The sequence below is a fragment of the Scyliorhinus canicula genome, chromosome 19 (genome assembly GCF_902713615.1).
Source record: "Scyliorhinus canicula chromosome 19, sScyCan1.1, whole genome shotgun sequence".
Classification (NCBI taxonomy): domain Eukaryota; kingdom Metazoa; phylum Chordata; class Chondrichthyes; order Carcharhiniformes; family Scyliorhinidae; genus Scyliorhinus; species Scyliorhinus canicula.
This window is the reverse complement of record NC_052164.1, coordinates 46,086,671-46,109,090: the sequence shown is the minus strand read 5'-3', so window position 1 is coordinate 46,109,090 and position 22,420 is coordinate 46,086,671. Positions and strand designations below refer to the sequence as shown.

The 22,420-nt window shown below is 46.8% G+C and overlaps 1 protein-coding gene across 1 annotated transcript in view; it reads right to left on the bottom strand.

Moving 5' to 3' along the window:
• Positions 1-4,071: 4,071 nt before the first annotated feature.
• The window catches only part of LOC119954226 (integrin beta-3-like), a 177,193-nt gene continuing 158,844 nt past the window's right edge, over positions 4,072-22,420 (bottom strand). Inside the window, exons 11-15 of the mRNA XM_038779286.1 lie at positions 17,284-17,503; positions 15,378-15,478; positions 10,832-10,951; positions 7,307-7,473; positions 4,072-4,987 (exon numbers count right to left, since the gene is read on the bottom strand). Of these exons, the coding sequence (XP_038635214.1) occupies positions 4,916-4,987; positions 7,307-7,473; positions 10,832-10,951; positions 15,378-15,478; positions 17,284-17,503 (680 nt within the window). The 3' untranslated portion in view covers positions 4,072-4,915. The remainder of the gene's footprint in view (positions 4,988-7,306; positions 7,474-10,831; positions 10,952-15,377; positions 15,479-17,283; positions 17,504-22,420) is intronic.

Here is a 22,420-nt window from a genome sequence, read left to right as displayed (position 1 = left end):
CGGACAGATCCAAACTGAACTGAAACGCCAAAACCAACACCTGAGTGCTTCAGCTCTGGTTCATCCCATTAACTACATCATCTCACGAAGCTGTACATAATGTCTCTATTTATCTATTCCCCAAGGAACCCTTTTTATATAAACAAAATTCCATTAGCCCAATTTCAGGAATCAATATCCATGGCTGAAATGAATTATGATTTTACTTTTATGGTGCTTTAATTGCAACCCTGTCTCCAAAAAGCCTTCGGCCTTTCAAACTAGGATTTTTGAAAACATGACTGCAGCAGTCACACATTAACCCAGATGTTTAACCCTCACTGCACCAAATACATATAACACAATATATATGAAATCCCTACATTCATCACATTCTTACTTTTGGCATGGTATTAATTCACTGGGAAACACTAACCAGCAAGGCGTACAGGCCAAACTCTGCCATAAACACTGTCTGTAAATTCAGGAAAGCTGAGTGACTGGGTGAGGCATCATTCACATTCTGAATCGCCAGTTGTCTGCCTGTTTATTAACCACACCCTACTATGACAGCATGGTAGCATTGTGGATAGCACAATTGCTTCACAGCTCCAGGAGCCCAGGTTCGATTCCGGCTTGGGTCACTGTCTGTGCGAAGTCTGCACATCCTGCCCGGGAGGGCGTGGATTTCCTCCGGGTGCTCCGGTTTCCTCCAACAGTCCAAAGATGTGCAGGTTAGGTGGATTGGCCATGATAAATTGCCCATATTCCAAAATTGCCCTTAGTGTTGAGTGGGGTTACTGGGTTATGGGGATAGGGTGGAGGTGTTGACCTTGGGTAGGGTGCTCTTTCCAAGAGCCGGTGCAGACTCGATGGGCCGAATGGCCTCCTTCTGCACTGTAAATTCTATGATGACACTTTGTTAGACACCCAGCACTCAACAAGTGCAGTTAAATTGGGCAGTTTCTACACTGTCAGATTGGGCAATTGCTCCCAATGGTGCTATGCAACACCATAAAGCAGTGACAGGCAACCTAGGCCCGTGAGTGGGCCGCTTGAGTGGCCCTCCTTCACCTGAGTGGGCTGCAAGATTGAAATTGGGCTTGTTACTAACCACAATCCCATGAAAAAGATTAGATACATTTAATACAGGCTGAGCATTTCATAGCGAGTTACAGAAAATGCTTTATCATTCATATATGAACAGAACTGTTAACAAGTGGTGAGGGCAAACTAAATATTTACACTTGATTGGACGCAGAGTGAGTTCATGGCCCTCTTAGTCAATGTTGTGTGGAATCAGCACTCACCTCACTTGGCCTTGTTTTACGTGTATATCACGTCGGTCATACCAATAGGAAAAAAGCCAATGCGAATGGAAACCAGTGGAATGTGGCAACCCTTTGCATGGGCAATTGTCAACAAAACGTCTCATGGGCCGCACTCAGAACCCAGGTGGGCTGCATGTGGCCCCTCTAGTTGCCCACCATTGTCACAAAGAAATATGCAGAAGAAACCGTGCCTTGTCGAGTAGAACCCTACTTCCACAAGGGGGCAGGAGAGACCAAGGATTAGCCTGAGCCAATTACAGACTCTTGCAGAGACAGGAATTCCCGTGGCTGCTCCCATAGAACCATAGAATTCCTACAGTGCGGTAGGAGGCCATTCTGCCCATTGAGTCTGCACCGACCCTCTGAACATCCTACCTAGGCCCACTCCCTGCCCTATCCCTGTAACCCCACCTGACGTGCACATCCTTGGACACTAAGGGACAATTTAGCATGGCTAATCGACCTAACCTGCACATCTTTGGACACTGGGAGGAAATCGGAGCATCCGGAGGAAACCCATGCAGACACGGGGAGAACGTGCAGACTATGCACAGACAGTGACCCAAGGCCGGAATTGAACCCAGATTCCTGGCGCTGTGAGGCAGCAGTGCTAACCATGGTGCTGCCCTATGGCGGGCCAGCATTTGTAGCCCATCCCTGAATGCCCTTGAATGAGGGCAGGAATGTTGTGAATCTAGAGTCGCCTATAGGCTAGGTCAGATAAGGATGACAGATTTCCTTCCCGAAAGGACATTAGTGAGCTAGATGGATTTTTACAACAATTGATGATAGTTTCTGGTCACCATTACTTCTTATTTAATAAATTTGAATTAAAATGTTACCATCAGCATCGGTGGATTTGAACTTAGAGCATCACCCAGGGTCTCTGGATTACTCGTCCAGTGACAATAGCACTATGCCACCATCTCCCTTTGAGCTGTCTGTTCACCTAGAGGGCTGGCATGCTCCTGATCAAGATGGTCACCACTCAAGCTGCAGCGAGAAGGATGGCAGTGCCCCCTCTTGTTGCCATGCCCTTCAAAGGGCAGGTAAAATGATTTCGAGACGTGACAGAGCCAGGCAGGCAGACTTGACGACTGGAGGGTGTCAGGGCCACAGAGGATTGCTACGGGGGACGGGGACCCGGGGGGGGGGGGGGGGGGGGGGGGGGGGACAGGGATGGGTGGTATTGGGAGGCCTGTCCATGGACGGTAAGGAAGTCTCCCAGCTGCCTCTGACCCCTCTAGCAAGCTGCTATGAGGTCACCTTGATGTAGCTGGTAGAATCACCACATGGAGAGAGCGCTTCTGACACTGGTAAAATATATACGGCCTGGTAAATATGGCCTCAATAGACCATCCGCCTCTGATTAACCTGAGCTACTGCTGTTCCTACCATAGGAAATATCCCCCGGCTCCGGGAACACATCAGACTCCCTTCAAGACATCTTTCCGCAGACATATTAGCCTCCTTTCCACCTCCCAGCTGTCTCCAGTGGGCGGGGAAAATCCCAGCCATTGTTTCTGCCTCTGAATTTATCCCATTTCAAGCACAGGCCTCATGAATCTCACAAACGTCCATGGCAAACCATGTGTGGATTGTTTTAGTTGAACGGGCCACAAATACAAGTTATGTCGTAGACCTCACCCCCAACTGTTGACAGGGCCATGCTGCCTCCGGGACCCCCCATGTTCTAGAATCCTCTCCCTTGGCATTTCCTCCCTCACGGCCCCTGTCCAAGGTCATCTCTTTGACCAAGCTTTAGTTCACCTTAACAACAATGTTGTGCTGACAGTGTAAGAGGTGAGCGACTCTTTAACCGTGTTCAGTGTGGGCAGTTAGAAAAAAAGATCAGTAAAATGGAGCTAGAGTATTCCTTCACCGACCAAGAGAGATATACATAAGACACAAGAGACTTTCAAGGAACATCAACTGCAGAGCTGTCAGTCTGAGCCCAGGGAACTCAGCATCCTGCAGTCTGCCTGGCCCGGCCCCCATCAGCTTCCGACCCACATCACAGTTCGGCCTTTTGGTTAAGATCAAGGGTAGGCTTCAAGTGTGAGATTAGGTGCAATGTCTGTTCTTGCCAGCTTACATCCGGTGAATTGGGTTGAATTGTTTTTTATTTGGAGCAAGCAAGGAGGTGGATTAGAGGTTGAATTCCGTCCGCTTTGCGCATTGGCTTTGTAACTCGGAGAAATGGAAACCTAGGAGAGGTCACTGGGCCACATTTTCCGAGTGGAATTGGACAATCTCCAGCCTTTGGAAAACAGAGGATGAGTGATTCAGTTGAGCTGGTGTGAAGTACGGGTGCCCACACGGCCAAATATTAAGTTACCACAGCATCTGAAGGGTATGTTTAATTGGACTGGATAATATTCTTGAGATTCTGGTGTTTCTGGTGATGAGAAACCGGCTCCAGTACTTTCCCCCTTCCTCACCTATAGCTCTCAACCCTCTGCGTCCACTCACTGAAAAAGGCACTGAAACCCGATCTTGTCCTCATCCAATTGAATGCTCATGCCCTCTTCCAGCGGGGGCAATGGGAACACAGTCGGGAGCATTTCCTTCTCCTTCTTCCTACATCCAGGAAAACTAAGGCCCAATCATAAACACCCCAACTCAGATTATTAAATAACACACAGCAGCATTCGAAGCAGGCTGGCACTGATAGAATCATACAGCACAGAAAACGGCCACTCTTTGAATGAGCTACCCAATTAGTCATGTGATGCACTATCAATTACTACAAAGACGAGAGTAGTGAATAATCGAGGCTTTATTGAGCAAAGATGTGTGGCCTCCTGTAGCTGCTCCCAGAATGGGAGCAGCTCCGGTGTGCACATTTATACGCCGCCTACTGGGCGGGGCCAACAGGCAGGGATTTACCCATGCACCTCTAGTACAGGAGTCTTACCGTACTACATCTAATATACATCTAAGAAAGTTAGTAGTGACTACCACATCTTGCTACCCTATCCTTGCCCCACAGCCCTGCAGAATTTCCCCTTTGAAAGTTATTGCTGAACCTGCCCCCACCAGACTTTAACGCAGTGAATTCCAGATCATAATAATCCACTGGGTAAAAGGAATCTTCCTCAGCTCCCCCTCTGGCTACCGACCTACTTGCCATCAGAATCAGTTTCTTCTTATTTGTTTTATCAAAACCCATACAGGGGCAGGGTGTATTTATCCATTGGGATGGTCAGAGACATCATCCCGAAATCACAAATCCTCAGACAGCCTAGCATTTAAACAGATCAATCACCATCTTATCAAATGGCGGTGCAGTTTGGAGGGGCTGAACGGCCTGTTTCTGCTCCTATCTCAAATGGTTGTAAGTGGATACGGTTCAGGTTCAAACACTGGTAAAAGAGACCAACACCACCGAACCGTGGCTCAGTGCAGTTTCTAGCTGCAGTGATGGAGGGAAGGTAGGTTTTACAGACTGGAAGTTGTGGCTGTGTGCAGCTTGACACAAGCCAGTAAGGAATGCCATCTCCTAGAGAAATAAAACCCAAGCGCCCTGGTTTTGTGCCCCGTGTAGTCCAATTAAAGCTCTCCGATGCTGCGGTTTGTGCAACCCTCTCCCGCCGATGCTCCGCTCAGTCTGTGTTGCCAGTGTAGGTTAAATTTGTAAAAGTTGTAGTTGGCGCCTTGTACAGTGGGTTGTTGGCCTGAAATGAGACAGAATTGTAAACATGGTGAAGTTACATCTTGATCACCAACCACACTTAAAGAATAATGCTCAAACCTGAAGGACCTCTGCTCTTGCCATGGTCTACTCGACAGTCGAGTACTGTGCACCAGTGTGGTGCAATTCATCCCATAACAGTCTTGTACATACCCAGCTCAACACAACAATGCGCATCATCTCAGGTACCCTCCGCTTAACTCCCCTGGCTCCCAGCCCTGAACATCATCCCATCCCCTCACAAAGGGAGGGAGTTTGCAACAAGGAAGATTCTGGGAAGGTATACATTAACCCAAGCCCGCCGCAAAACAAGTACGTTACCAATCCACCTGCTACCTGCCTCCCATCACGCCAGCGGGTAAGGCTAAGACCACCATGCAGGGAATAACAGCAGAGGCTCTGTGACAGCAGGAATGGAACCAACAGGCCACTATTAAAACCACATCATCACAGATACCCCAGCCCACCTACTCGGCTTCAACCTGCCACACCAATATTGGCCACTCCTCAACCGTACTGGTCAAAGCCATTGTGCAGCAAATTGGCACAAGTAGTGGGGCTGTGCAGGGACCTGGACTTCGGCTGTGATGCTCCCCAATCAATGACTCACTGCGGCGAAGATTGACCCCTGACCAAATTCAGTGGAGGGCCCAGAGAGCTCCATTTCGCCACTGTGGGAGCTATTACCTGGATTGGTGATTATGGCACACACTTATAGAATATGTAGCCCTGTCAGGCCACAGTGGCTGCATCTATCTGAGGAGACGATTGCAGCAAAATTATGATAGAACTTGCTACCGAGTCACACGAAAGCTCCGTATCATGGTGTTCTTTGTGCTGCTAATTTTAGGATGGTTGGCGTAGTGTTCACAAAGACCACACATAGCTTTAAACTGAACAAAGCTATAAATTTATTAACACTACTTAATTGGATTTGACACTTACTCCTATATAATACACAGTTGCTAACAAACATATAAACTACAGTCATCTACTACTAATCTCTACACTATTACATTAACTATGATCTGCTCTCACTCACACTATATTTTCTTCAGCCTGTACTCTAGCTTTCTCCATGCATGGTGGTCTTAGCCTTACCCGCTGGCGTAATGGGAGGCAGGTAATAGGTGGATTTGTAACGTACTTGTTACCAACTCAACCTCTCACCCACAAGGCTTAGTATCAATGTCTTATATAGTTGTACATCTAGCTCCCTCTGGTGCTTTATTTAGGCATGACATTAACCCTTGCAGTTCTTTCCATTTATGATGTCATAAGTATGACTCCGTTTTACCGAAGTTAGGAGGAACAGCATCTGAGATTGGCATCAGCTGGCACTGATGGCAATGCAACTAACTGAAGCTGGCTCAACATGAATTTTGAAAGCAGTAGCAGAAAATACTGGACAGTCTCAGCAGGTCTGACAGCATCTATGGAGAGAAAAGGGGGCTAACGTTTCGAGTCAGGATGACTCTTTGTTATTGATTGAAATGCGATGTCCTGAGGTTGTGAAAGATATCGTATAAGTGCAATTAATAATTCCTTCTTTCATTTTCTCTGTCTCTTTAACTGCAAGTGTGTATTTAAATGTGCCAAACGGATATACACGCAACTAAAATAAGATCATCTTTGACCATCACTTCCCAGCATTTTATGTTTTTCAGATTTCTAGCAACCACAATATTTTACTTTTGTGTCATTGCAAATGCTTAACGGGCAGTGGGCCTTTCATCTGCATGCACAGAATTCAGCCTTCCGTGAGTCAGACGGAGCCAGCAGTATAGCTCAGTAAACCACCTCACAATCGTCAGTCACAAACACTTGTGCCAAACGATATAAGGGGCTGGTTTAGCACAGTGGGCTAAACATCTGGCTTGTAATGCAGAACAAGGCCAGCAGCGCCGGTTCAATTCCCATTCCGGCGTCCCCGAACAGGCTCCAGAATGTGGCGACTCGGGGCTTTTCACAGTAACTGCATTGAAGCCTTGTGACAATAAGCGATTATTATTATTATTAACTATTCCTTGCAAGGATAGGAACAGGAATAGGCCACTAGGCTCCTCCAGCCCATTTCATTATTCAACAAGATTATGCCTTATCTCCCTCATTTCTATTTCCCCACACTGTCCCCATATCCCTTGATATCTTTAATATCCAGAAATCTATCGATCTCTGTCTTGAAACTCTCTGGAGGGGAGCATGACTTTGAGTTAAGCTTTTGGGTAGATTCCTACATTCTCATTTTTTTGTTCAGGGGGTGTGATCCCCAAGCTCGCGGTAAATGTCAACTCTTCCTTACATTGGCCCAATTTGCACTGGCCCGCTCCGCCTCAAACTTCGCAAACTCTCGTTGGTCATGGAGTGTGACCACCAGCTTCCAAATCAGCAGGGCCAGCAGGCCGCATAGTAAGATGGCCGCCATCAAACACAGGACAATGAGCAGGATGTTCACTGGTGGCTGGCATACTGTGGGGAGAAAAAGGAAAGAACTTGCATTGATACAGCATCTTTCCCGACCTCTGCTTCACACTATTTAGAGTTCTATGGAAGGCAAGGGGAAGGCAGGCAGAAAGGAACATCAATGAGATCAGAGGACAGGGATAAAAACAGCAATGAAAATAGAAATATCTCCTTCCCCCCTCACAAAAATACAGCAGGTATGAAAAATAGGATGTATTAAATTGTGTTTACATCAATGTCCAGAGACAAACTGATATTATTGGTGAGCAGAGAGTACAAATTGCTACAGGGATTATGAACTTGTTTTATTAATTGAGATATAGTTAAACTGGACCAGGAATGGGATTCTTAATATTCCTGGTTACCATGTCTTCGGCAATGATTGAGAAGGAAAAGGAGGGCAGGATGTAACAGGATTAATGAAGGATATTGATAAATTCCAAAACGGAAAGGATTTTCTAGTTGGTTCTAAGATTAAATCTTGAGTTATGGAGCGTAGGGGAAGCTGTGAAATATTTCATTGTCTTCTAAAGAGCCTCAAAGAGTGAGGAGGAGTTGTTTATCAAATGTGCTGCAATTGTAGATGGTAATTTTGTACCCAGGCACACAAATGGCTCAAGGTGGCAGGGCCAGGTGACGAGGTGGTTAAAACCACGTCGGATTGGATTTTACCCATTCCCCAGCCCATAGCAACCCCCCCTCCACCAAAGGCATGTTTTGGGCAGGGGGCATGTATTCACTGCCTTCCCATCCACTCCCCGACCAGTTCCTCTCATACAGTGAGCACCAAAGTCTGTAGTTCCCCCTCATTTTGAAATAAATAATTAATGGACAATTCACTTGTTATCAACCCAGTTGACCTGAATAAATGCAGCCCGCACCATGACATGGTTGCGTGGGCAGAAGGGAGTGGGCAGGTCAGTTATTTTAAGCAAACCGCTGAACTGTTCTCAGGAGCTGATCTGAGCTGAGTCGGGGACACCTTCATCCCCCGAAGATGTTACACCACACCACCCCTCCCACCCCCTATGATTTGCTCTTCCCTGCCTGGACTCCAAAACCCCACACCCCCGACAGTCCTCGCAATGTGGGCATCACATTCCAGATAAATGTAGAGGTCATAAAACCCAGAGGAGGTTTAGCCAGGATGTTACCAGGGATGAAGAACTTCAGTCATGAGGAGAGGCTTTGAAAGTTAGGACAGTTCTTTTTGGAACAAGAGAACATGAAGAGATAACCTTATTGAACTTTGAAGATAATGAGAGGTTTTAATAGAGTAAGTTGAGAGAAAGTATTCCTTCCAGAACACTTGTAAAAGACCTTGAGGGGGTATGAGGAGCACACTTTATTTCAGCGAGATTTCAGAATCTGGAATGCCTGACCTGAAAAGTTAATGGATAATTTTGAAAAGGAGTTGGGTGAGGAACTGGAGGATGAAAAGTTAAGGATAAAAACACAGGAACGTCGGAAGGAAGACTTCTCCTCTTTCAAAGAACAAACACAGGCATAATGGGCTGAATGGCCTCCGATTGTGCTGTGAGCTTTTGTCCCAATGCATTAAGTGTGATCACTGTTGAAACACAGGACTTATGACACCCGTGATTAATATAAGAAATTGGTATATGTATCTGGTGCAGTAATGTTTTTCAACGACTTGGTTATTGGATTTATGTATCTGCTACAGTATTTTTCAAAAATTCTGATTTAAAAGACAGACAGACCTTGTGGCTACAAAGGATGCAATTAAGATATCGTAAAAGTGCGATCATAATTTTTTTCAAGCCATGCTCATGTTTACAAGGAGAGGCCTAATGGAATTTTGCTATGATTTCTGGGGAGCAGATAATTAGAGACATTGGGCATGATTTAACGGACTCAAGTGAAAGTCCACCTCTCTCAAAATTATAGTCATTCAGATAATAATCTGCCTTCTTGGTTTTGCTACCAAAAGTAAATAACCTCATATTTATCCACATTATACTGCATTTGCTATGCATTTGCCCACTCACAGAGCTTGTTCAAATCAAACTGATGCAACTCTGCATCCTCTTCGCAGCTCAGCCTCCCACCCAGCTTTGTGTCATCTGCTAATTATGAACATATTACATTCAGTTCTCTCATCTAAATCATTAATTATGAAGATATTGTTAAAAGCTGGGGTTCCAGCATCAATCCCCGTGGTACCCCACTTGTCACTGCCTGTCATTTGGAAAAAGACCTCTTTATTCCTACTCTTTGTTTCCTGTCTGCCAATCAGTTTTCTATCCATCTCAATATACTACATCCACTCCCATGTGCTTTAATTTAACATGCTAATCTCTTATGTGGGACTTTGTCGAAAGCCTTCTGAAAGTTCAAATTAACCACTTCCACTGGCTCCCTCTCACCAACTCTCCTAGTTACACCCTCAAATAATTCCAGTAGATTTCGCCACCATGATTTCCCTTTCATAAATCCATGCTGACTCTTTCCAATTCTGATACTGTTTTCCAAGTTCTCTGCCATTCAATCTTCTATAATGGGTCTTAGGATTTTGCCAACTACTGACATCAGGCTTACTGGTCTTTCATTCCTTGTTTTCACTCGTCTTTCCTTTTAAATAATGGGGTTATAGTCGCTACCTTCCAATCTGTAGGAACTGTTCCAGGCTTAATAGAATCATGGGAGATGACCATCCTTTATTTCTAGGGCTACTTCCTTAAGTACTGTGGGATGTAGATTATCAGGCCCGGGGGATCTTGCAGCTTTCTATCCCATCAATTTCCTTAATACCATTGCTCTAATAATACTGATTTCTTTCAGTTCCTCCCTCTCACTAAACCCAGTGTTCCCCCATCATATTTGTGTCCTCTTATGAAAACAGGACCAAAGTATATATTTAGTTGGTCAACCATTTCTTTGTTCCCATTATAAATCCCCCTGTTTCTGACTGTAAGGGTCCTACATTCATCTTCACCAATCTTTTTCTCTTCGGATATCTGGGGTATCCTTCCATTTTGAGGTGGGATGAGGTCAGGTAAGTTGGGCATTTAGTGGGAGGGTGGAGTCAGGAGGCCACAGTGGGGATGCCAAGAGGAGTTGAGAAATCGAGGCAGCATTTAAAAAAGGTGGCCCGATCTCTTCTTGGAATGAAAGTAAGTGTGGTCTCGGCAGGGTATTCCTTGTTGAGGACAAAATAAAAGGCTCATTTGATAGCGGGGTCGTTCTTGGTGCAAAGAGAGCTCTGATTTTTCCCCGTTAAATTGCGCCCTATGTTTCCACAATACTCCCCTTTTGTACTTATTGCTAGCAGAACTGAGGAAATGCAAATAAACTAACATAGAGAATAGAGGGTTCAATCATGCATGAGGAATAACTGTCAAACCTGGTTCTTTAACAACTGTCAGGACAGAATTTCCATTTTCCTCTTCCTCATAACGGAAATGAACAGTACAGCCATTCTCGTCTTTATAGCTACAGATGACGCCATTGGCAGTTCCTGTGTCTAGAGAGAGAGAGAGAGAGAGAGAGAGGCAGGACATAAATCAAATAATGTGATTCGGAATTAAATAAAACGGCACTAAAACCTGGCAGCCACACCTCATTGGCTATTGCAACAGGACACGGCAATGCTTATTCCACTCCCCAGAATCAATCCCTAAATAACATTGGTCGCAATCAGTGCATTGTTTGCACTGGAGTGCTGAACTTGGTGCATTTTAATGCTACAGTGAGAGTTTGGTGACTGAGGGAGTGCTGAACTTGGTGCATTTGAGTGCTACAGTGAGAGTTTGGTAACTGAGGGAGTTAGGTGAGGAGGGAGTAAGGTGTTCCTTACATTTCATTTCCTACATTTCCTCAAAGAGTGTGAAGGGAGCCGGGAGTTTACAGAGAGTACAGCTGACTAGGAGCAGAGTCGGAGGGCGGATGTCCACTTGGTCTATGGGGCAGCTAATTCTGTAAAGTAAGAGGGGATGAAGGCTAGGGCAGTTGCATGCTCCTCCTGTAGGATGTGGGTGGTGAGGGATACCACTGGTGTCCCCGCTGACTATACCTGCGGGAAGTGCACCCAACTCCAGCTCCTCAGAGACCGTGTTAGGGAACTGGAGCTGGAGCTGGATGAACTTAGGATCATCCAGGAGGAAGAGGGGGTTATCGAGAAGAGTTACAGGGAGGTAGCCACACCCAAGGTACTGGACAAAGAGTAGCTGGGTTACAGTCAGGGGAAAGAAAACTAACAGGCAGGCAGTGCAGGGATCCCTTGTGGCCGTTCCCCTTCAAAACAACTATACGGTTTTGGATGCTGTTCGGGGGGGATGACCTACCGGGGGAAGGCCCTAGCGGCCAGGTCTTTGGCACTGAGTCTGGCTCTGGGGCTGAGAAGGGAAGGGGGCAGAATAGAAAAGCAATAGTAATAGGAGATTACTGTGAGATGTGGAACTTGTTCAAGGAACAGGTACTGCGTGTCTTTGATATGTATGTCCCTGTCAGGCAGGGAAGAGATGGATGAGTGAGGGAACCATGGTTGACAAGAGAGGTTGAATGTCTTGTTAAGAGGAAGAAGGAGACTTATGTAAGGCTGAGGAAACAAGGTTCAGACAGGGCGCTGGAGGGATACAAGATAGCCAGGAGGGAACTGAAGAAAGGAATTAGGAGAGCTAAGAGAAGGCATGAAAAATCTTTGTCGGGTAGGATCAAGGAAAACCCCAAGGCCTTTTACATATATGTGAGAAATATGAGAATGACGAGAGCGAGGGTAGGTCCAATCAAGGACAGTAGCGGGAGATTGTGTGTTGAGTCTGAAGAGATAGGAGAGGTCTGAACAAGTATTTTTCTTCAGTATTTACAAACGAGAGGGGCCATATTGTTGGAGAGGACAGTGTGAAACAGACTGGTAAGCTCGAGGAGATACTTGTTAGGAAGGAAGATGCGTTGGGCGTTTTGAAAAACTTGAGGATAGACAAGTCCCCCGGGCCTGACGGGATATATCCAAGGATTCTATGGGAAGCAAGAAATGAAATTGCAGAGCCGTTGGCAATGATCTTTTTGTCCTCGCTGTCAACAGGGGTAGTACCAGGGGATTAGAGAATGTTGTGCCCCTGTTCAAAAAAGGGAATAGGGATAACCCTGGGAATTACAGGCCAGTTAGTCTTACTTCGGTGGTAGGCAAAGTAATGGAAAGGGTACTGAGGGATAGGATTTCTGAGCATCTGGAAAGACACTGCTTGATTAGGGATAGTCAGCACGGATTTGTGAGGGGTAGGTCTTGCCTTACAAGTCTTATTGACTTCTTTGAGGAGGTGACCAAGCATGTGGATGAAGGTAAAGCAGTGGATGTAGTGTACATGGATTTTAGTAAGGCATTTGATAAGGTTCCCCATGGTAGACTTATGCAGAAAGTAAGGAGGCATGGGATAGTGGGAAATTTGGCCAGTTGGATAACGAACTGGCTAACCGATAGAAGTCAGAGAGTGGTGGTGGATGGCAAATATTCAGCCTGGAGCCCAGTTACCAGTGGCGTACCACAGGGATCAGTTCTGGGTCCTCTGCTGTTTGTGATTTTCATTAACGACTTGGATGAGGGAGTTAAAGGGTGGGTCAGTAAATTTGCAGATGATACGAAGATTGCTGGAGTTGTGGATAGTGAGGAGGCCTGTTGTCGGCTGCAAAGAGACATAGATAGGATGCAGAGCTGGGCTGAGAAGTGGCAGATGGAGTTTTACTCTGACAAGTGTGAGGTTGACCATTTTGGAAGGACAAATATGAATGCCGAATACAGGGTTAACGGTAGGGTTCTTGGCAGTGTAGCGGAGCAGAGAGATCTTGCGGATTATGTTCATAGATCTTTGAAAGTTGCCACTCAAGTGGAGCTGTGAAGAAGGCCTATGGTGTGCTAGCGTTCATTAGCAGAGGGATTGAATTTAAGAGCCGTGAGGTGATGATGCAGCTGTACAAAACCTTGGTCAGGCCACATTTGGAGTACTGTGTGCAGTTCTGGTCACCTCATTTTAGGAAGGATGTGGAAGCTTTGGAAAAGGTGCAAAGGAGATTTACCAGGATGTTGCCTCGAATGGAGAGTAGGTCTTATGAGGAAAGGTTGAGGGTGCTAGGCCTTTTCTCATTAGAACGGAGAAGGATGAGGGGTGACTTGATAGAGGTTTATAAGATGATCAGGGGAATAGATAGAGTAGACAGTCAGAGACCATTACAAGGGGACATAAATTTAAGGTACATGGTGGAAGATATAGGGGGGATGTCAGAGGTAGGTTCTTTACCCAGAGAGTAGTGGGGGCATGGAATGCACTGCCTGTGGAAGTAGTTGAGTCAGAAACGTTAGGGACCTTCAAACGGCTATTGGATAGGTACATAGATTAGGGTAGAATAATGGAGTGTAGATTAATTTGTTCTTAAGGGCAGCACGGTAGCATTGTGGATAGCACAATTGCTTCACAGCTTCAGGGTCCCAGATTCGATTTTGGCTTGGGTCACTGTCTGTGCGGAGTCTGCACATCCTCCCCGTGTCTGCGTGGGTTTCCTCTGGGTGCTGCGGTTTCCTCCCACAGTCCAAAGATGTGCAGGTTAGGTGGATTGGCCATGATAAATTGCCCTTAGTGTCCAACAGTCCATGATCAATGATTAACCTAGGACAAAAGTTCGGCACAACATCGTGGGCCAAAGTGCCTGTTTTGTGCTGTATTTTTCTATATCGCATTACATTCACCCCTCACCATCTGGCCTGGGCTTGCAAAATCCGACCAACTGTCCTGGCTTGAAACAATTCACACCTTTTGGGAGGAATTTTACAGCCATTCCCGCTGGCGGGTACTTCCGGTCTCGCTGACGGTGAACCTTCTGCCACAGGTTCCCTGGCTGTGGAGGGTGCAAACAACGGGAAACTTTGTTGATAGTGGCGGATCTGTATGATGCTGCTGCCAGCCAATAGCAGGTTGCCTCCATTGTTGAGGTGGGGGGGGGGGGGGGGGGGGGGGGGGGGGAGAAATTGGGTAAAATCTTGCCGGTTGACTGTAATCCACAGAGCATTAATATAAGGTATTATAAATTTGACCAGGAGCAGTCCCAGTCACACTGACCCATGAATAAACGTGAGGTGGTAGCGATTGGATGGCTGGCCTTGTTGGGTGGACACTGGTTATGAGTTAGTTACCAAGGTTACCAAAACTAGTGCATTCCTGATAGAGAGTGTGGAGATCCCCAAGTATGAAGCTGCTTGTGTGGTGATACTGTGTCTGTGGGGGGAGGGTTTATTGGTGACATTGTGCCTGTGGTGGAAAGGTTTATTGGTTACACTATGTCTGTGTGGGGTCGGTTTATTGGTGACATTGTGCCTGTGGGCGAGAGGGCTTTTTTGGTGACACTGTGCCTGTGGGGGAAGGGTTCGTTGATGATGCTGTGCTTACGGGGGGAGGGTATTTTTGGTGATACTGTGGATATGAGGGGAGGGTTTATTGGTGACCTGTGGGGGGAGGGTTTATTGGTGATATTGTGCCTGTGGGGGGAGGGTTTATTGATGACACAGTGCCTGTGTGGGGGGGAGGGGGGGGGGGGGGAGCTTGCTTTTGATGATATTGTGCCTGTGGGGGGAGGGTTTTTTGGTGATACTGTGCCGTTGGGGGGAGGGTTCATTGGTGACACAGTGCCTGTGGGGGGTGGGTTTTTGGTGATATTTTGCCTGTGGGGGGAGGGTTCTTTGGTGATACTGTGCCATTGGGGGGAGGGTTCATTGGTGACAGTGCCTGTGGGGGGGGGGGGGGGGGGGTTTGGTGATATTGTGCCTGTGGGGGGAGGGTTTATTGGTGACATTGTGCCTGTGGGGGAAAGATGCTGTGCCCAGGAGGGGTCCTGTCCTGATTTGACAACCAAAAAGCAGGACTGCTGGTAGCTTAACTTGCCACATCAATGTGTAAACTTACCCAGATCCTTCACCTGTCGAATCTCATCTGTGCACACCTTATGACATGTGCCGTTCTTCTTCAGCTCCCCAGTGTCAAAAACCTTACATCTGACACAGTCACTGTGGGAAAAGGGGAGAGGAGGGGGAAGAGATTGAACAAAATCAGAGAATTTGCACTTCTGTGAAACCCAAATCGTTCATTTTGAAATTGTTCTCCAAGGTTCTCCCCTCCCTCTCCTGGCCCTCACTAATGCTGGCCTTGATTGGGTTTGTGTACCGAGCAGCATACATAGATACATAGGTATATAGAGGATAGGAGCAGGAGGAGGCCTTTTGGCCCTTTGAGCCTGCTCCGCCATTCATCGCGATCATGGCTGATCATCCAACTCAATAGCCGAAACCTGCTTTCTCCCCATAGCCTTTGATCCCATTCTCCCCAAGTGCTATATCCAGCCGCCTCTTGAATATATTCTAAATTTTAGCATCAACTGCTTCCTGTAGTAATGAATTCCACAGGCTCACCACTCTTTGTGTGAAGAAATGTCTCCTCATCTCTACCCAAAATAGTTTACCTGAATCCTCAAACTGTGACCGCTGGTTCTGGACACACCCATCATTGGTAATATCTTCTCTGCATCTACCCTGTCTAGTCCTGTTAGAATTTTATAAATCTCTATAAGAACCCCCCTCATTCTTCTGAACTCCAGCAAGAACAATCCCAACCTAGTCAATCTCTCCTCATATGACAGTCCCGCCATCCCTGGAATCAGTCTGGTAAACCTTCGCTGCACTCCCTCGAGAGCAAGAGCATCCTTCCTCAGAGAAAGACACCAAAACGGCACACAATACACCAGGTGTGGCCTCATAAAGGCCCTGTACAATTGCAGCAACACATCCCTGCTTTTATACTCAAAGCTTCTTGCAATGAAGGTCAACATACCATTAGCCTTCTTTACCGCCTGCTGCACCTGCATGCTTACCTTCAGCGAATGGTGCACAAGGACACCTAGGTCCCGCTGCACACTCCCCTCTCCCAATTTACAAGCATTCAGCTAGTAATCTGCCTTCCTGTTTTCGCTTCCAACATGAATGACCTCACACTTATCCAAATTATACTGCATCTGCCATTGGTTTGCCCACTCGCCCAACCTGTCCAGATCATCCTGTAGGATCCCTGCATCCTCGTCACAATTCACCCTCCCATCTAATTTGGTATCATCTGCAAACTTTGAAATGTTACGTTTTGTTCCTCCATATATTGGTCAAGAAAACCGTCCTGTATACACTCCAGGAACTCCTCCTCTACATCATTGTGGCTAATTTGATTGGCCCAATCTATGTGAAGATTAAAATCACCCATGATCACCGATATTTCCTTGTTACATGCATCTCTAATTTCTTGTTTAATGCCATTCCCAACCTCACCACTGCAGTTTGGGGGTCTATATATGACACCCACTAATGTTATCCCATCATGAATGACATCCCAAACACACCTAATCCTCCGCTGACCCTGTGCCTCTGTGAGTACCCGGAAATCTGTTGTCTTTTCAGTTAGTGTTCATCTTTATTTTTTGCATTCTGTCTGCAGAAAAGAAAATCTTGTTTTCCTCTAGGATCATGAGCCTTTTCAGCTCATCCTAATGCAATTTAGCATCTTTGACTTGTGTGCGCTGTTGGAAGATAAGAAATACGACAGAGAATTTGCACACAGCAAGGTCCCCACCAGGAAACAGGAGCTCCTGGAGGGAACCCACGCAGACACGGGGAGAACGTGCAGACTCCGCATAGACAGCGACCCAAGCCAGGAATTGAACCCGGGACCCTGGAGCTGCGAGGCAACAGTGCTAACAACTGTGCTACCGTGCTTCCCACACCTCCCCGAGGTGTGGACGATGTGGGGGTTAAGGGGGCTATGAACTCACCTTTTTATGGAGCAGGCGTCAGGGCAGGTGGGGCATTTCTCACAGTGGTCTCCATATGCTGCATCCTGGCAAACACACTTCCCACACACGCAGCTCCCTCGCCTGCTGCAGACCGATCCAACGGCCGTGATGCAGCTGTCGGTGTTGGTGGTGCAGTTGCAGTAAATGTCGTACCAATTTGCAAAGCACCTACATTCCCCGCACTCGCACTTGCCATTCCCTGTGGTGGATGTAAAATGGTGGTTAGACTCAAACAGTACAGATGTAGCAGACTTGCATTTCCAAATGGCGTTCAATAAGGTGCCACACGAAGGGTTCCTCATGAACTTGGGGCTGATATATGGGCCAGGAATCTCCGTTGCGTGTCCATCCCGCGACCGCTGCTAATGAGGGTGGAGTATTTGGCCGTTCCATTCACTGGCAGTGGGATTCTCTACTCCTGCAGCTTGTCAATGGGATTTGCAGCAAGGTCCCCACTAGGAAATCGGAGCACCCGGAGGAAACCCACGCAGACACGGGAGAACGTGCAGACTCCGAACAGACAACGACCCAAGCCAGGAATCGAACCTGGGACCCTGGGGCTGGGAAGCAACTATGCTAACCATTCTGCTACCATGTTGCTGTAGTTCCTCCATGCGTTCCTTGAATGTTTGCCATTGCCTATCCACTGTCACCCCACACCACTGGGAAACACACAACCATGGGCAGCATGGTAGCACAGTGATTAGCACTGTTTTGGGGCTGGTTTAGCACACTGGGCTAAATCGCAGGCTTTGTAAGCTGGCCGGTTCCAAACTGGCCAGCATTATTTTTGCAGGGAATTTGCTAATGGTTTTTCCACCCCCCCTCATTGGGGAAGCTCATACTCCCAAAGGATTGTGGGATTCCCATTAGTCCCCAGCCAGTGGTAAGCAGGCAGGTTATAACAAGTACCCAATTAATTTTTTCCAATTAAGGGGCAATTTAGTGTGGCCAATCCACCTAGCCTGCACATCTTTGGGTTGTGGGGGCGAAACCCACGCAAACACGGGGAGAATGTACCAAAATGTTTCTGCTTCACTTTCCATCATCCTTGTATCGGCCTGGAATGGAATTATTGAGCAATCAGTGACCAATTTCTAACGATGGGTGGGATTTTTCCAGCCCCGCCCTCTGGTGAAAATGTCCAGTCCCGCCGAAAGTCAATGGACTTTGGCCGGCTGCCGAATCTCCACAATGACATGGCTGGAAAATCCTGGACAACAAGTCAACACCAGATCTGGTCATGAGGGGAGGAGTGGTAGAACCATAGGCCCAAAGTTGCTTGCTCCTCCACTCACCACATGTCCTATCTCAAATTACTCGTGTACTATATCGTTAAATCATGTTTTCTGAAAGAAATCTATTTAAAGGATCAGAAAGGGTAAAAGATTGAGAGACCATCAGCGGCCAAGTGTTACTCCCCTGTGTGATCATCTTGCTCTAATGCGCACAGTTAGGCACACTAAGAATCACCATCTCTTCGTGTGCTTTTAGGCAGTTACAGAGACGGCCCTGAGGTCAGCCTAACCACTTCCCTTCCCAATCCAGGAATGTGGTGTGATTAGAGGATTTAAAAAAATCATTTATCTTGGGTGTTCCTAACCCTCGACTGTCATCAGGCTATGATTATGTTCTCTGGTTTGAGGGGAGTGGGCCATGTCGCCATAGGGAGGAAGTGCACACTCCCTATCAGCAAATCGAACCCTGAGGTGATTTCACCCTGTCACAGACACCTGGGTTGACCAAAAAGTTAAAAGAAAATCCCATTTTAATTGGCACTGCTGACCCCATGACCTTTGCCCTTTTTCCTCTACTCAGTTCTGTAGAACAGTTGTCCCGACCTTTCTCTGATTGGAATCTCTACTTTGAAGATTAACTTGCCTTCTCTCTCTCTCTCACTGACGATTTTTTTCCAGCATAGTTGCTCATGAGACCACAAGACAGAGGAGCAGAATTAGGCCGATCGGCCTATTGGGTCTGCTCCGACATTCAATCATGGCTTAAATGTTCCTCATCCTCATTCTCCTGCCTTCTCCCCATAACCACTGATTCCTTATTAATCAAGAAATCCCCTCAGTAATCAAGAACACCAGATTTGTGCTTGAGGTGCTTCCTCGTTAGTATAGTGATTAGTATCCCTGCCTGACACGCGGGAGACCGGGGTTCAATTCCCTGACGGGGAGTTTGTACCTCTCCAGAAAAACAACAGGAATCCTTTTAAGGGGCTGGTTTAGCACGGGGCTAAAGAGCTAGCTTTTAAAGCAGACCAAGGCAGGCCAGCAGCACGGTTCAATTCCCGTACCAGCCTCCCCGAACAGACGCCGGAATGTGGCAACTAGGGACTTTTCACAGTAACTTCATTTGAAGCCTACTTGTGACAATAAGCGATGTTCATTTTTTTTTTCAGGTGCTGTTACCTACAGGGCTGCAGACCAAGAGCTGGAAGGTGGAATTAGACAGAATAGTTATTTCTCATGACATAAGAACATAAAAAGTAGGAGCAGTAGTGGGCAATTTAGCCTCTCGGGCCTGCTCCACTATTTAATCATGTCTGATCTCATCATGGCCTCAACTTCACCATCCTGCCCATTCTCCGTAACCCTTCAATCCATTACGAAATAAAAATCTGTCTAATTTCTCCTTAAATTTACTCACTGTCCCAGCATCCACCACACTCTGGGATAGCGAATTCCACACATTCACAACTGTTTGAGAGAAGTTGTTTCTCCTCATCTATTTAAAATTTGCTACCCTTTATCTTGAGACTATGACCTCTTGTTCTCGAATGCCCCACAAGAATACAAAACACAGAACATACAGTGCAGGAGGTCATTCGGCCTATTGAGTCTGCACCGAACCACTTAAGCCTTCACTTCCACCCTATCCCCATAACCCAATAACCCCTCCTAACCTTTTTGGCCACTAAGGGCAATTTAGCATGGCCAATCCACCTAACCTGCACGTCTTTGGACAGTGGGAGGAAACCGGAGCACCCGGAGGAAACCCACGCAGACACGGGGAGAACGTGCAGACTCCGCACAACAGTGACCCAGTGGGGAATCGAACCTGGGACCCTGGCGCTGTGAAGCCACAGTGCTATCCACTTGTGCTACTGTGCTGCCCAAGAGAAAGCATCCACTCCACGCCTACTTTATCCATATCTATTATCACCTTATGTTCCTCAATTTGATCTTCTCATTCTTCCAAACTGCTCAATCTCTCTTCATATGACAAACCCCTCATCTCTGGAATCAATCTCGTGAGCCTCCTATGTGTTTCTCCACAATATTCTGGTTCAGATTTCTAGGGTCAAACATCTCCATAGAATCCGTAGAATGGAGCAACAATGGAAGGGTGACATGAAGGCACAGTGGTTAGTACTGATGCCGCACAGCGCCAGAGACCCGGGTTTGATCCCAGTCTGATGACTGTTTGGAACTTGCACACTGCAACCTTACAATGCCTTGCTAGGGCCATTTCAGAGGGCACTTAATAATCGGCCACATTGCTTTGGGTCGAGAGTCACATGTAGGCCAGACCGGGTAAGGATTTTCGAGCCCTTCCCATCAAGGGGATCTTCCGGCCTTGGCAATGGTGCCCCCCCCATCCCCGCGCAGTGTGTTCCCCAATGGCAGCATGGGTGCACCATGCAAAACGGCGTAAACATTGGCAGGACTGGAAGATGCCATTGGTGGCCAATGGCAAGCCAAGTCCGCTGTCAGAAAACATGGCAAAAGGGGCAGGAAAATCCAACCCATTTGTAATGTTCTCACTATTCTCTGATGAAGGATAGGGGCAGAATTCTCCCATGGCTCTGTCGGCAGGTTGAATGGCAGACACATGGGAGGTGGTAGTTCGGCAAGAGTCCAAAGATCAGTTTTACATGAAAAGGAATTTCTCGCAGGACTTTCCACTGGTTCTCGCCATGCTGGATCAGGAACCCTCTGGAAACCGGGGTGAAACTGAGTTACATCTCACTAATTGGATGCAGACGAAGACCTGACTGCAATCTTCCACTCATGCCGGATTCTTCATGATGCCAGTGGGAAAACACACTGGTCCAAAACATGTCTGGAACAATCTGGCATGCAGATGTCGGGTCTTAACCAAACAATACCTGTGGCTGCCTCCGGAGTTCAGGATGGAGGTCACCAGCAACCTAGAACACCAAATCCGTGGGTGGGAGGTACATCCACAGGTGGATTTTCCAGATTTTGTGTCATTGAGGAGGTCCATCGTCAAGCCTCCGAATGTTCCTGGAGATCCTTCATTAAATGTTTTTAAGGTAAAGATAGATAGTTTTTTGAAGAATAAAGGGATTAAGGGTTATGGTGTTCGGGCCTGAAAGTGGAGCTGATTCCACAAAAGATCAGCCATGGTCTCATTGAATGGCGGAGCAGGCTCGAGGGGCCAGATGGCCTACTCCTGCTCCTAGTTCTTATGTTCTTATCTATCTTCCTTCTTCAACAATAGGTCAGTGATGTTGGGTGTCTTTTCAAAATGCCACCCAGATATGATGGTGGGACATGAACCATCATGCCCGCCTCACCGCGGAATTTGGTGTTAAACCCCCGGGGTCTGTAATTAATGAAGTCAGAGCTGGAAGATATGGAGTAGATTCCTGCTGGCCTCAGCACAATTATTGGGAACTTATAGAAACTATGACTATCCTGACGATAGAATAAAATAACTAAACAGAGGGGGAGATAACACATCAACAGAGTAAAAAAAGAATTCTAAAAATAGCACTGGCGTAATTTTCTTTCTGGTGGACACTTACGTCTTTAATGTTGAATTATATTCTGAGTATGTTAAGTTTGAACTGTCTCCAGCCCACACACATAATTAATTATTCTGGTTGTGACATTATGGGAATGTGCCCATTCAGTGCAATGGGGTGTGGCTTTTCTGATTCAGTCATGTCATCCCAACGCTGAGTGGTGAACTTTGTGGGTTTTGTGCCAACTCTGGATCACTTCTCCGGCCACTGTTAGGTGCCTGTTCCCTTAAAGTGGAAGACGTCATTCCATTCCAATGAGACACACTGTGGAGAAGGCGAAAGACTAAGGATGCTTGAGGATGCTGTAGTGACGCATATTTTCTGATCAGTAGAGCA